The 12,391-nt window shown below is 31.2% G+C and overlaps 1 protein-coding gene across 1 annotated transcript in view; it reads left to right on the top strand.

Annotated features, from left to right (window-relative positions):
• Positions 1-12,050, top strand: part of LOC145313260 (neo-calmodulin-like) — a 47,461-nt gene extending 35,411 nt beyond the window's left edge. The window contains exons 6-9 of the mRNA XM_080152581.1: positions 3,224-3,276; positions 10,260-10,340; positions 10,949-10,999; positions 11,571-12,050. Coding sequence (XP_080008707.1) covers positions 3,224-3,276; positions 10,260-10,340; positions 10,949-10,999; positions 11,571-11,705 — 320 coding nt within the window. The 3' untranslated portion in view covers positions 11,706-12,050. The remainder of the gene's footprint in view (positions 1-3,223; positions 3,277-10,259; positions 10,341-10,948; positions 11,000-11,570) is intronic.
• The last annotated feature ends 341 nt before the right edge of the window (positions 12,051-12,391 follow it).

The following is a 12,391-nucleotide window of genomic DNA, read 5'->3' as shown; positions in this document are numbered from 1 at the left end:
TTAGATTAAATTATTCTATCATATCATAACTTATTAATTATTGCCAAACAATTTAAATAATAAATTATTAATAGAAAGAGCCATAAAATGTAAATTCAATTTTGGGAGGAAAAATGAGTTATAGTTTTAGATAAGCTTTGCGCCTTCAATTTATCATGCTTGGTTAATTAACTATCGTGTAAATAATAAACTTGATACTATATTACGGGGTGTATAACTAATAGGGTGGGTCGATTTGGGAGATTTTTATCTGAGACCAAATTAAGCGGGAACTTGCACATGATTTTTATAAGTATACTACAACTCTGGATGATTTAAAATTTATCTTGAGGCTACAAACCATTGGATACCATCATAGACGTCCAAGGGGGGGGGTAATGGGGCGATTACCGACCCCAAAACAATTTTGGGGGGGTAAATACCCCCCCAAAAATTTTACCCCGGGGGTAAACTAAATTTACCTCTGCCAACAGGGGGGGTAATTACCCCCCCTAAGCAAATTTTACCCCCGGGGTAAAAATTTTGGTGGGGGTAAAAAAAATTTTACACCCCCCAAAAACAAATTACCCCCCCTTCAAAAATTTTCACCCACCCCAAAAAAAAGCTTGGACGCCCCTGGATACCATGCACACAATTGTATAGTTATTTTTATTATTGAATGGGAGTCAACAATTTATTGAATCAGAACTATAGCTTTATGGTGCTCCCTGAAGAGGCCTTGAGGAGAAATTACTCATTAATATCTTATTTTCTTCATTGGTTTGGGGAGTTTCATATGATTTAGATATAATTGAAATTAAAAGGTTTAAACTAAATCTTATTTGCAACTTTAATGTTACATGATTCTTGTAAATATTGAATAATTAACTATATCTTGTTTTTTTTCCGGTTCTTATGATTCATGGGGATCTAGCTGAATTAAAAGTTATTTTGTCAAAACAAAAACCATGTAAATTTGAAGACACCCTGTGTATATATCAAAGCTGTGTTGAGTGTAAAACAAAGTTTTGATTAGATAGTTCCAACATTGGCAAAGCTACTAAACACTAAACTGGCGTTGTCAAATCAACTCACCTAATATATTAAAGTTTGCTGTAAAAAGACTGTAAAATTTCATACAACTTTTAGCAAAAATTCGTTTTAGCATAGATTGTCATCTTGTATAAATTACATTAAAACAGGGATGTTAAAGACCAGATACAAAAGAATGTATTTTCGTAAAGGTTTGATACAATTTTCATTATGATTTTTATGACACTTTAGATCAAATTTTGTTACATTTTATTTTTAAAATTTGTCTAAATAAAAAAATCACATTCACTTTTTCTACCTTTTCTTTGCCAATTATACCATTTCTGTTTGAAATCCCTGCTTTTACTAATTTTTTTACTAACCATGTACAGGACTATTACTCACCTACTACCGACCTTTTGACAGAGATTTGTAAAGAAGCTTCTATACTTGACGTTTGTCCTATAATCCTTTATTAAGATACGCTGGATTTGAACCGGTTCAGAGCCATACTGAAAAATCATGTACCGTATCGTATTATTGACAACTTTTCACGAATAGTAAAATAATATTCATTAAATTTAGTTGTCTCCAAACTACGGCCTTTATTTAACTATCCGCGAAAAGCTGTACATAATACGAAACAATAAATAACTATTCCAGTATGGCTTTGAATCCGAAAATATATCGGGCTTCATAGAAATTTCACTGAAATGAAAATTCTTTCTTTTGGTCTAGGACTATTTTCTTGGGGGGTGGGACACCCCCAACCCCATAAAAAAGGAAAATCCCCCCCCCCAAAAAAAAAAATTTCTGGGGAAACTATTTCAAAATGAATGGCAGCACCAAAAATATAAAAAGCCGCTAGTTTTATATGTGACATTACCTACAAGTTTGATAATGTTTATTATATATTGAATACACATAAACATAATTAGAATTGATATATTCCTTGTGTAAGGGAGCTACATATCAAAGGATACTCTGCAATTTAGGGTTGTGTTAAACTTTCTAAAAATTAATTAAATTTAACTTATTATAGCTCTTAATATTAGATTTTCTCATTTTTCTACGTGTTTTGTCAGCGAAATTATTAAAACAATTTACCAATTAAAAAAAAAAAAATAAGATTAGCGAAGGACTTAGAATAAGTAATAAATAAATTTGCTATTTATAAAAACTGATGAAAATGGATAGAAAAGTAAAAAAAGAAAATACAAGAAATCAAATTGTTCTACATTTACAAAAGTGAAATGGAGTCTACTAAGAATCTTGCTAACTTCAGTATAAGTGCATCAAAATTAGATTATGCAGAGCTCAAACTCAACTCTGGCTAATTTAGAATATGGTTAGGTTATCTCAATAAATTCAGGGATCTGAAGGATAAGACAAATTGATGTACTTTCTCAATAATCATACACAAAATTATATAGCTTATATGTAATAGTTAAAACGTTTCAACACTAAACTTAATGAGTCAACCAATCAAAATTCAATGAAAGTCCCCAAAGTTGTTTAGGCTACGAATAAGAAAACGTTATTATAAAACTTTGAGGACTAGTGTTATAAACAGTCCAATGTCTTCTCCCTCCCTGCAATAAATTTGAATCGAACCACTTGTCACAACTTAGGGTTCAATAGTTTTATATAAATCAAAAACAAAAAATATTTTGTAGTACAGCTAAAAAGCAGCTTATAGTGCCTATAAAAAAATTACGTTTTACAATACGAATGATAGGCCAGAATACATTTTACAATCAGTCAATTGTTTACTTGGCTATCATTGGTCATTTGTATTGTATGACGTCATTTTGTATGGGCACTAAGTAGCTTCCATAGCTAGAACCGGTCCTACGACAAACGCAGGAGTCCCAAACGTCGGAGTGGACAATTAACCTAACCTAACCTATTTTAGACCATCTTATAGGTTTTTCAAATGCCTAGCCCCTGCGGGGGGCTTATTTGTACATTCATATCTTGACCTAACCTAATCTGTATAGAAAGACTTAATAAAATTAGTATTTTAACACTCCTGTGTTTGTCCACTCCGACGTTTGGGACTCCTGCGTTTGTCCTGGAACCCTAGTATCTACTGTACATTTTTGAAATGAAAATTCAAGCTATAGAAAAAACCTATATAAAGCTTTCAATTAAAATAAGATGGATAAAAAGCTTATCAAACAAAATTTTAATTGAAAATATATTGTTTTAGGTTGTATAACTGCTGATGAGCTCAAATTTGTTCTTACACATTTACCGGGCAAGGTAACTATAATTTTATTATTATTGTTTGTCAAAATTTCAGTATTTTATTGTTCTCGGCTTGTATAAGCTGGAAATTGAAGAACATTTTGGTGTTTTAACACCTTTATTTAATGTATTTTTTGCCATATTAGGTACAGGTTTAAAAATCCAGGTTATTTTTTTTTAAACCATGAAAATTTTTTATCCTATCATCGGCTTATTGGTGGCTTATGCGCGGCTGCCGGGGTCTGATATATTTATTCAGACATAACTTTATGTGTCATTATGTATATTATGTAACCACTCGTCTATCTTTGGGGGGGGGGGGGGTAATTTGGGGTAAACCTCTTCCTAAGTTGAATTCATAACTCCCCTATAAAATCTAAAGTTTAGAAGTTCTTCCTCACCTTAGAATCGCATTCTGATGGCAGGTGTCCGTCTTAAATTTAATTTTACTTAATTACACTTCACTTAGAAAAAAGAAAAAAAATACCTACTATGATATTAAAAAAAATCTTGCTAAAACTTTTTTTTTTCATGTGAGTGTTAAATCCTTGTTTTATAAGTATAATCTTGTTAGGCATCCAAATAAACTTCAACAATATTCCTAATTTTGTGAGTAGAGCCCCTCTCAAAAATAGTATTATTCTGTTGTTATTTAATTATGTTCTATTAACATTATGATATTATTTGCACATTCCCTCCCACTCCGCATTTATTATATTTTGAGATGTTAAAATATTGTATGCTTCCTTTTTATGGTGATTAGGTAAGGCTCAGAAATGTCCCACATCCCCAGAAGTAAGGGAATAAAGAAGGGGGGGGGGGCAATATAAAGTGTTCTACTTTCAAAATAAATAAATCCACCAAACTTTTATTCCCAGTCTCACTACTACTCTACTAAATCTAATATCATTCATATCACAGAGAATTTCAATAAGAATTTTTTTCATAACTTGAAATATTTTGAGAAGTGGAGCTTTTCTATAACTAATTTCGGTCCTTTTCATGCAAGTGTAACAAATAAAGTCGGGAAAGAAATAGTTAGAAAGAAAAATTTAAAATATTCAAACAAACATTTGCTAGTTTGTTGTGGGCCTTGATATGAATTTTATACTTTAGGGGGGTGTTAAAATAAACTCTTACACCCTCTATTCTATTACAGAATATATGCCCCTTACACTTTAATAAACCTAATTTAGCCTATTTAAAAGATTCATACATTGTATCGGTCGTTTAATAGATTTTTTTTTTAGTTTATTTTATTTAAAACTAACCTGGCCAGCTAAATGTTGGATGTTTGATACAAAATTAGATTTCTTAAAACCGTTGCTATCTTTTATTTAGTTAGAATGGGCAGAATAGTTACATAAAAGAATTTCCTTCATTATTCCAAGAATAAAATAAAGATAGACCTATAATATGTGTATCACAAAATTCTTTTTAACAAATTCAACTTTTTCAATATTTTCTAGATAAAAGGTTAAATATTTTTTGTTGTTAAAAATTTAAAATGTGGGGTAAACATGAATATATTTTAGAACACATAAAAGAACCATAATTTAACAGCGTTTTTATGATCTATATGAAATTTAAAATTTGAAAAAGGAAAAACTTCATAAAATTTATGTCAGTAAAGTTTTGATTTTACACTGGCTTCACATCAGTTTGACTAAATAATAGCATTTGATAGTCGCCAGAATATGTTTTTTAGCTCAATACGTCAAAAGGGTATTAGGACAAACATAGGAGTGACAAACGTCGGAGTGGACACTTAACCTATATTAGATCATGTTATAGGTTTTTTGTTTGGGTTATTTATTTATTCAAATCTTAACCTAACCTAACTTAAACTGCATAAACAAACATACTTAATTAACTTAATATTTTAGACACTTCGACGTTTGTCACTCCTGTGTTTGTCCTGGAACCTTAAAAACACATTCATAAATTATATAGATGGTTTAATATAGATCATTTTAAATACAAACACAACAAAAAATTTATGTTATTAAGATGTTTTAATATGAATCACAAAGACAAAACTCCAAAAATAAAGTTGCACCGTTCAATTGAAACTTGGGAAATATCAATAAGCAGCTGATTGTGCATATAAAAAAATGACATCATACAATACAAATTACTAATAAAAGGCCAGTATACATTGTACTTGGCTAATTTTAAGTGTAATTTGGCCTATCAGTGGTTAATTGAATGTATGACGACGATGCTGTGAGTATTGGTGCAAAAAATATGACGTAACAAAAAAAATTAGCCAATGAGAGGCTACTATAAATTTTACCATTGGTCAATAACGGCCTCTCATTGGCTAATTTTTTTTGTTACGTCATATTTTTTGCACCAATACTCACAGCATCTTTGACGACATTTTTTATAGACACTGTAAGCTGCTTCATTATAAAATAGCAATTTTCAGCTTATAATATCATATTCTATCTGTGTCCCCTGGTAAAATAATACTCTAGAATTAATATAGACAGCCCAAGTAGATTAGAAGAGTATCAGAAAAACTCTTGAGCAAACCCTTGGTAATCCATTCTCCCAATCTTATTATCCTAGAGAGTGTGTGTAGAAGATGTTTGTCTCTGTCTGCAGAAATAGGATTACATCCTTTCTTGTCTTATAACAAGGATGACCATAATCTAGAGAGTGTGTAGAAGATGTGTGTCTCTGTCTGCAGAAATAGGATTACATCCTTTCTTGTCTTATAACAAGGATGACCATAATCTAGAGAGTGTGTAGAAGATGTGTGTCTCTGTCTGTAGAAATAGGATTACATCCTTTCTTGTCTTATAACAAGGATGACTATAATCTAGAGAGTGTGTAGAAGATGTGTGTCTCTGTCTGCAGAAATAGGATTACATCCTTTCTTATCTTATAACAAGGATGACCATAATCTAGAGAGTGTGTAGAAGATGTGTGTCTCTGTCTGCAGAAATAGGATTACATCCTTTCTTGTCTTATAACAAGGATGACCATAATCTAGAATGTGTGTAGAAGATGTGTGTCTCTGTCTGCAGAAATAGGATTGCATCCTTTCTTGTCTTATAACAAGGATGACCATAATCTAGAGAGTGTGTAGAAGATGTGTGTCTGTGCCTGCAGAAATAGGATTGCATCCTTTCTTATCTTATAACAAGGATGATCATAATCTAGAGAGTGTTTAGAAGATGTGTGTCTCTGTCTGCAGAAATAGGATTACATCCTTTCTTATCTTATAACAAGGATGACCAAAATAGATATTCTTTAATTATCAAAAGTTGTAGCCAGCAAAGTTTTGTGTTTATTTTTATACAGAAACAAAAAAAATAAATAGATTCAATTCCCACAATACAAAATCTGGACAATAGATTAAAGCAGCTTTTAGTGCCTAATAAAAAATGACGTCTAACAATACAAATGACCAATGACAGGTCTGTATACATTTTTCTATTGGTCTATTTCAATGTATACTGGCCTATCACTGGTCATTTGTATTGTATAACATCATTTTTTATTAGGCACTATATGAGCTGCTTCCATTTGAATTTCCCGAATTAATTTAAGCTTATCCTATGAAATTTAAGTGTTTATGACTTTCTAATTCTATGGATGATATGACTAAAAAACTACCTTTTTATATCAAAATTTGTACACTATCTAATCAATAATGTGGTCAGATTTTCCCTTATTTGGTAAATGGTCCAATTACTATATTGTTTATCGCTTCTTAAAAACGTTAAATTCAACTAAATAGTTTTTAAGCAAATTTAATATGTATAAAATTTCATCATCAGTAAAATGTTTATTATTAGAGAAAAGTAGAAAACTTAAAATCAAAATCTGAAAAAAAAACATTTATTCTATTCAATGTCCTACGACAAACGCAGGAGTCCCAAACGTCGGAGTGGACAAACGCAGGAGTGGACACTTAACCTATCCTAACCTATTTTAGACCATCTTATAGATTTTTAAAATGTCTAACCACTGCGTGGGGCTTATTTGTACATTCATGTCTTAACCTAACCTAATCTGTATAGAAATACTTAATCAAATTAATGTTTTAACACTCCTGCGTTTGTCCATTCCGACGCTTGGGACTCCTACGTTTGTACTGGAACCCTATTCAATATTGAGTTTTTGAAGAGCTTCAGCCCAAAGGGGAAAAACTTTGGTTAACAATTAAGTTGAATATAAGTTCTTTAAAAGAATTTACTCAGTAACCCATTGGTTCCTAAGAAACTTAAAAAAATTTTACGGGGGGGGGGTAATTTGTTTTTTTTGGAGGGAGGGGTAAAATGGCGCACGAAGCGCGCCGCAAATTTTGTTTACCCCCCCCAAAATTTTTACTCCGGGGGTAAAATTTGCTTGGGGGGGAGGGGTAATTACCCCCCCTGAAATCTGTTGGTAGGGGTAAATTTTGTTCCCCCCCCCCCAAAAGAAAAAAAAATTTACCCCGGGGTAAAATGTTTTTGGGAGGGTAATTTAAGTTTTATTAAATATTTAGTATTAAAAATGCGCGCGAAGCGCGCAAAAACTTTTTTTTTAGAGATTTGTTATTTGGACGTCTATGAAACCTTTGTTGTAGTTTTGATATCTGCTTTTGTATCATAATCTTTTGGTTTCTTTTCAACAGTATATGTTTCTAACTATTATAAATGGCGCAGGTACTTCATAACTATAGGTATTATTCAGGAAATTTTAAATTGGTCTATCATGAATTGAGTGATTTTGCATGTTTTGATACAGTAATTAGTATTAATTTTTCAAACATGACGTTGGCTTGTTATTGCTGTGTTTCTAAAGAACATAACCGACCTTGTTATTTTGACAAACCCCAAACTGTCCCAGTTTGAGCAAGACGATTCCAGTTACGTCAAATACGTTTCGGGAAAGAAAAAGGAAACGGGGGAAGAAAATCTCTTCAAAAGAGATGGGAGAAAAGGGAAGAGATATTTTTCCCCCCTTCCCTTTTTATATGACGTCACAGGAATCGTCTTGCTCAAAACTGGGACAGTTTGGGGTTTGTCTGTTATTAAGATATTTCGATTTCTAAATTTTTTTTTTTTTGTAAAAAAATCTTTTAAACATTTTTTATTTAAAAATTTATAAATTACCCATCCCAACGCCCTACACCTCTAAATATTGAGTTATAAGTTGAATATTTATCTTTAGTAAAAGTTTTGAAAGTTAACGCCTATTTAATTTCAAGTTATACCTACTCATCCATTGTCTGGATACCAGAGATCTTAAGGGATAAGATAATGAACAATATATTTATATATATAATATTTCCAATGATGATAAACAAAATAACCCAATCTTTACATTTTTACAGTTTGAACTAACCGATAAAGAATTAATAAAAGGACCTAATATTTTTAAGCCATGGAATGAAAGACCGAAATTATAAAACTTTGGGTACCAGAATAATATTCAATCCAATGTTTTCACACTCCCTGCTGAATATAGGATAGAACTTTATTTTATTCATTTTTCTCTCCTTGATTGTTGAAGCTTTTCAACAAGTTTTTTTGTTGACCTATCTGTTAGTTTGTTAAAAGGTGGGATGTCTGTAATGGAAATCAGAACAGAATAAAATGTAACGAAGCCCAATCTATAACACTTTTGATTCCTGTGACGTCTTAAAAATGAGGGATTCTCCATATCTTTTTTAGGGGTTTTATTTCCCACATCTCCTCTCATCTCCCTCATTTTTATGACATAGGATAGAACTTTATTTTATTCATTTTTTTCTTTTTGTTTGTTGAAGCTTTTCAACAAGTTTTTTTTGTTAACCTGGAAATGGAAATCAGAACAGAATAAAATGTAAATAAAAAACTTTTCTAATAATTAAATGTTTGATATACATTCTAGTGTTGATAAAATAACAACCCTATTGTCTTGCAGGGTAAAAATTTATATCAAATCATTTACAAAAACAGAGGAAAATTGAAAAAGGCTGCATAACTTTTGTAACTATTTGTTCTTGTATGGCTTGTAAGCAGTAATGTACATTTAGTATGAAGAGGAAATACTTGTTTCTCAATATTTCATGATATTCAACTATAAAGGTTTTTACAACAGAGTTTATATATTTATACTTTTTCCTATAAAGGTTAAAATAAATATTGTAAGACATTTTCACTTTGTTATTAACAAATAAAGGGAAAATACAATATGCCATAAATGAAAGAATATATTTATCCTTATAACAAAGTAACAGGATCTCTGTCTGTGTGTCTGCCTTAACCGAAGGATCTTGCCAGCTGCTGAACAGATATGCTTCTCTTTTCCAGTGTAGATTCTCATAGGTCCTCGGAAGATTTATGATTATTTTATGGGATACCAATCCCTCCCTCCCTCCCAAAAATGAAGGCATTTTAATTTTTTTTATTTTAGAAACTAAAATTAAAATGGGTGGGTCGAATTTAAACCCCCATCTCCTTTAGTGCCCCTAAGCCTCTAGGGGCGTAGCTGCTACTTTGAATCTAATGTAATGTTTTTTTTGTAATTTGTAAATTTTCTATCTTAATTCTATACATTATTTTAACAGTCTTATCTAATCAAATGAATAATAAGCTATTATTAAGCTTCGAATATAAAAACTATGCAAAAACTAAGCAACTCTATAATTATTACCAGAATGTCCATGCGTCAAATTTAAACATGTTGATTTTATTTACTTTGAAAAAGAATTTTTTTATGTAATTTAATTATCCGATTAATCTGATTTTTTGGTATATTAATTCCTGGGACAACAAAGTAAAATATTATAAGCGAAGCAGCTCTATAATCAAGTCCTAAAAATGGAAGTATGTCCATAAGCATTATCCTGTATCAAACAGTTTTTCAACAAATTTACTAAATTTTGCTTCGATTCTTATATATTTTTTATATTCTGATTATACAGTTCTGACACTAAGCAAGGGTTAATGTTCGTTTGTCCTTCCATTTAAGAGCTTCGCTTTAATGGATGTTGTCATCCTTGTTTTTTGTCTTAGGTAACGTACAAAGAGATTGATGAGATGATAAAGACGGTGGACAAAAATGGAGATGGAAAAATAAACTACAGTGAATTTCGGGTAAACATTAGAGTAAAACACTAGAGGAAGAAAGGGTTAAATAACTGTATCTCCCTATCGTAACCGCCTTGTGCAACCTTTCTATTTGGTCATTGAAAATCAACCAATGGTGTCGCTTATATTAACACAGCCAAGTAGCAGAAAATAATTTAGAAGCAGACGAAAGAGGTCTTTGAAAAAGGAAGGGAGGTAGTTGTCTGTATATACATCTATACTATAGATCTGTTGGGTAAACAAATTTTTAAAGCTTCTTTGTACACTCAATATACTGCAGCTTTTCTACAACTTTGTTTTGTCGAGTGGTAGAATGATATTTGATGTTTCAACTACTTATACCAAGCCCTACATTATGCTTAGAACTTAGAAATAAAGATTCTCTGAAAAGAACAAACTATAAAATGATGTTAATTCCAAATGATGATACACAAATTACCTCTTCTGTAGATTACAACTAGTGGTTTAAACGTTTTGACTTAATCAGCCAACAAATTAAAATTCAATAAAAAGCCCCCAAAGTTGTTAAGCCAACGAATAAGAAAACGTCATCATAAAAAACTTGGGACCAGTGTAATAAACATCCATAAAACTGAACCATAATTATTGTTTAGGTAATGATGGGCGCCCATCCCTTGATAATTCCGGCTCCAACTCTTTCAAAGGTATATCAAACTATGACAAGTTTTGATACATCATAAATTCACAAATAATCGACAAAATGAAACAATTAAAATAGCGTTTTAAACTCAATTCTACCTATTTGTAGGATTTATAAATTGGAAGAGAAATATGGCTTTTTAAAAATACATATTTTCATATTTTACACATTTGCTGTATCTTTTGTCAGTCAGTTTTTCTATTAATTGTTGATAGAGATTAAACTAAAGAATTAATCTCTTTAATCAATATTAAAAATAAAAGAAATGGTTGAAGGCAAAATAGTTTCTTAATGTGTCATATTTGTGTTCCATTTTATAACGTCTTAATGATTCTTAAAAAATGAATCTTTCTTTTACAAAGAAAAAATCTGAAAACAACTTCCTGATAATATCCACCTGAATTTAATGTATTAATGTATCGAAAAATCAAAAACAAGAAACCATCATTTTTATAAGGTTTATTATATAATTTTATAAGACTTGATTACGAAAAGAAACACATTTAACTGCCAAAAGAATTAACATTATGAATTGATTAAACATATTTTCAATGAATAAACTTTCCCTCGCGTAGGTTGTTAACGGTTCTGGGTATGACATGGCCAGTTTAAATGGCGGCCTGTTGACCGGCCAAGGCCAGGGCGGTCACATGAATGGGTCAGCTAACGGCCAACCTTTAACCAACTCTAGCAGGCAAACTATTTCATAAATAGTTTTTTCTTCTTTCTTTCTTTTCTTTTAAATAATCTTATATTTATTTCTTTAGCTTAGGTTTTCTGATTAGAATCTTTCTTTCTATTAATTCTATATTTTAATTTGTGATAATGTTTAATTGTTTTATATTATATTTGTGTACATACATTTATTATTTTAATTAACCTGTACTTGGTCCAATACTTCAACTGGGGACCACGAAATTCACCCATCAATATATATTTGTCTTTTTTTTCAATTTGTAGATATTTAGTATTTAGTTCATATTAGTATTATAGACCAACTTTTATCAAATTTCTAAGACTAGCCTAGGAGTTAAGGTTTATATCCTTATAATAAAGTAAAAGGATCTTTGTCTGTGTGTCTGTTTGTTTGTACCGAAGGATCTCTCTAACCGCTAAACCGATCGGGTTCTCCTTAACAGGGTAGCCTCTTATAGGTCCCGGGAAGGTTTATAACTATTTTCTTGAGGGTGGGACACCCCTAACCCCACCCCCCCAAAAAAAAAATGAAAAATACCCTCCAAAAAAATGTCCAACCCCAAAAAATTTTTTTAATACTTTTTTCTTAAAATCTAAAATAAGAAATTGGGTTATCAAATTCGACTTCCCCCTCCTCAAGTGCCCTAGAGTCCTCTAGGGTTTGTAGCCGCTAGTATATAGATATAAAGGCAAGAAGGTG

Source organism: Acartia tonsa, chromosome 3 (genome assembly GCF_053477335.1).
Source record: "Acartia tonsa isolate MP-2025a chromosome 3, ASM5347733v1, whole genome shotgun sequence".
Taxonomy (NCBI): domain Eukaryota; kingdom Metazoa; phylum Arthropoda; class Copepoda; order Calanoida; family Acartiidae; genus Acartia; species Acartia tonsa.
This window is presented reverse-complemented; position numbering and strand designations above follow the sequence as displayed.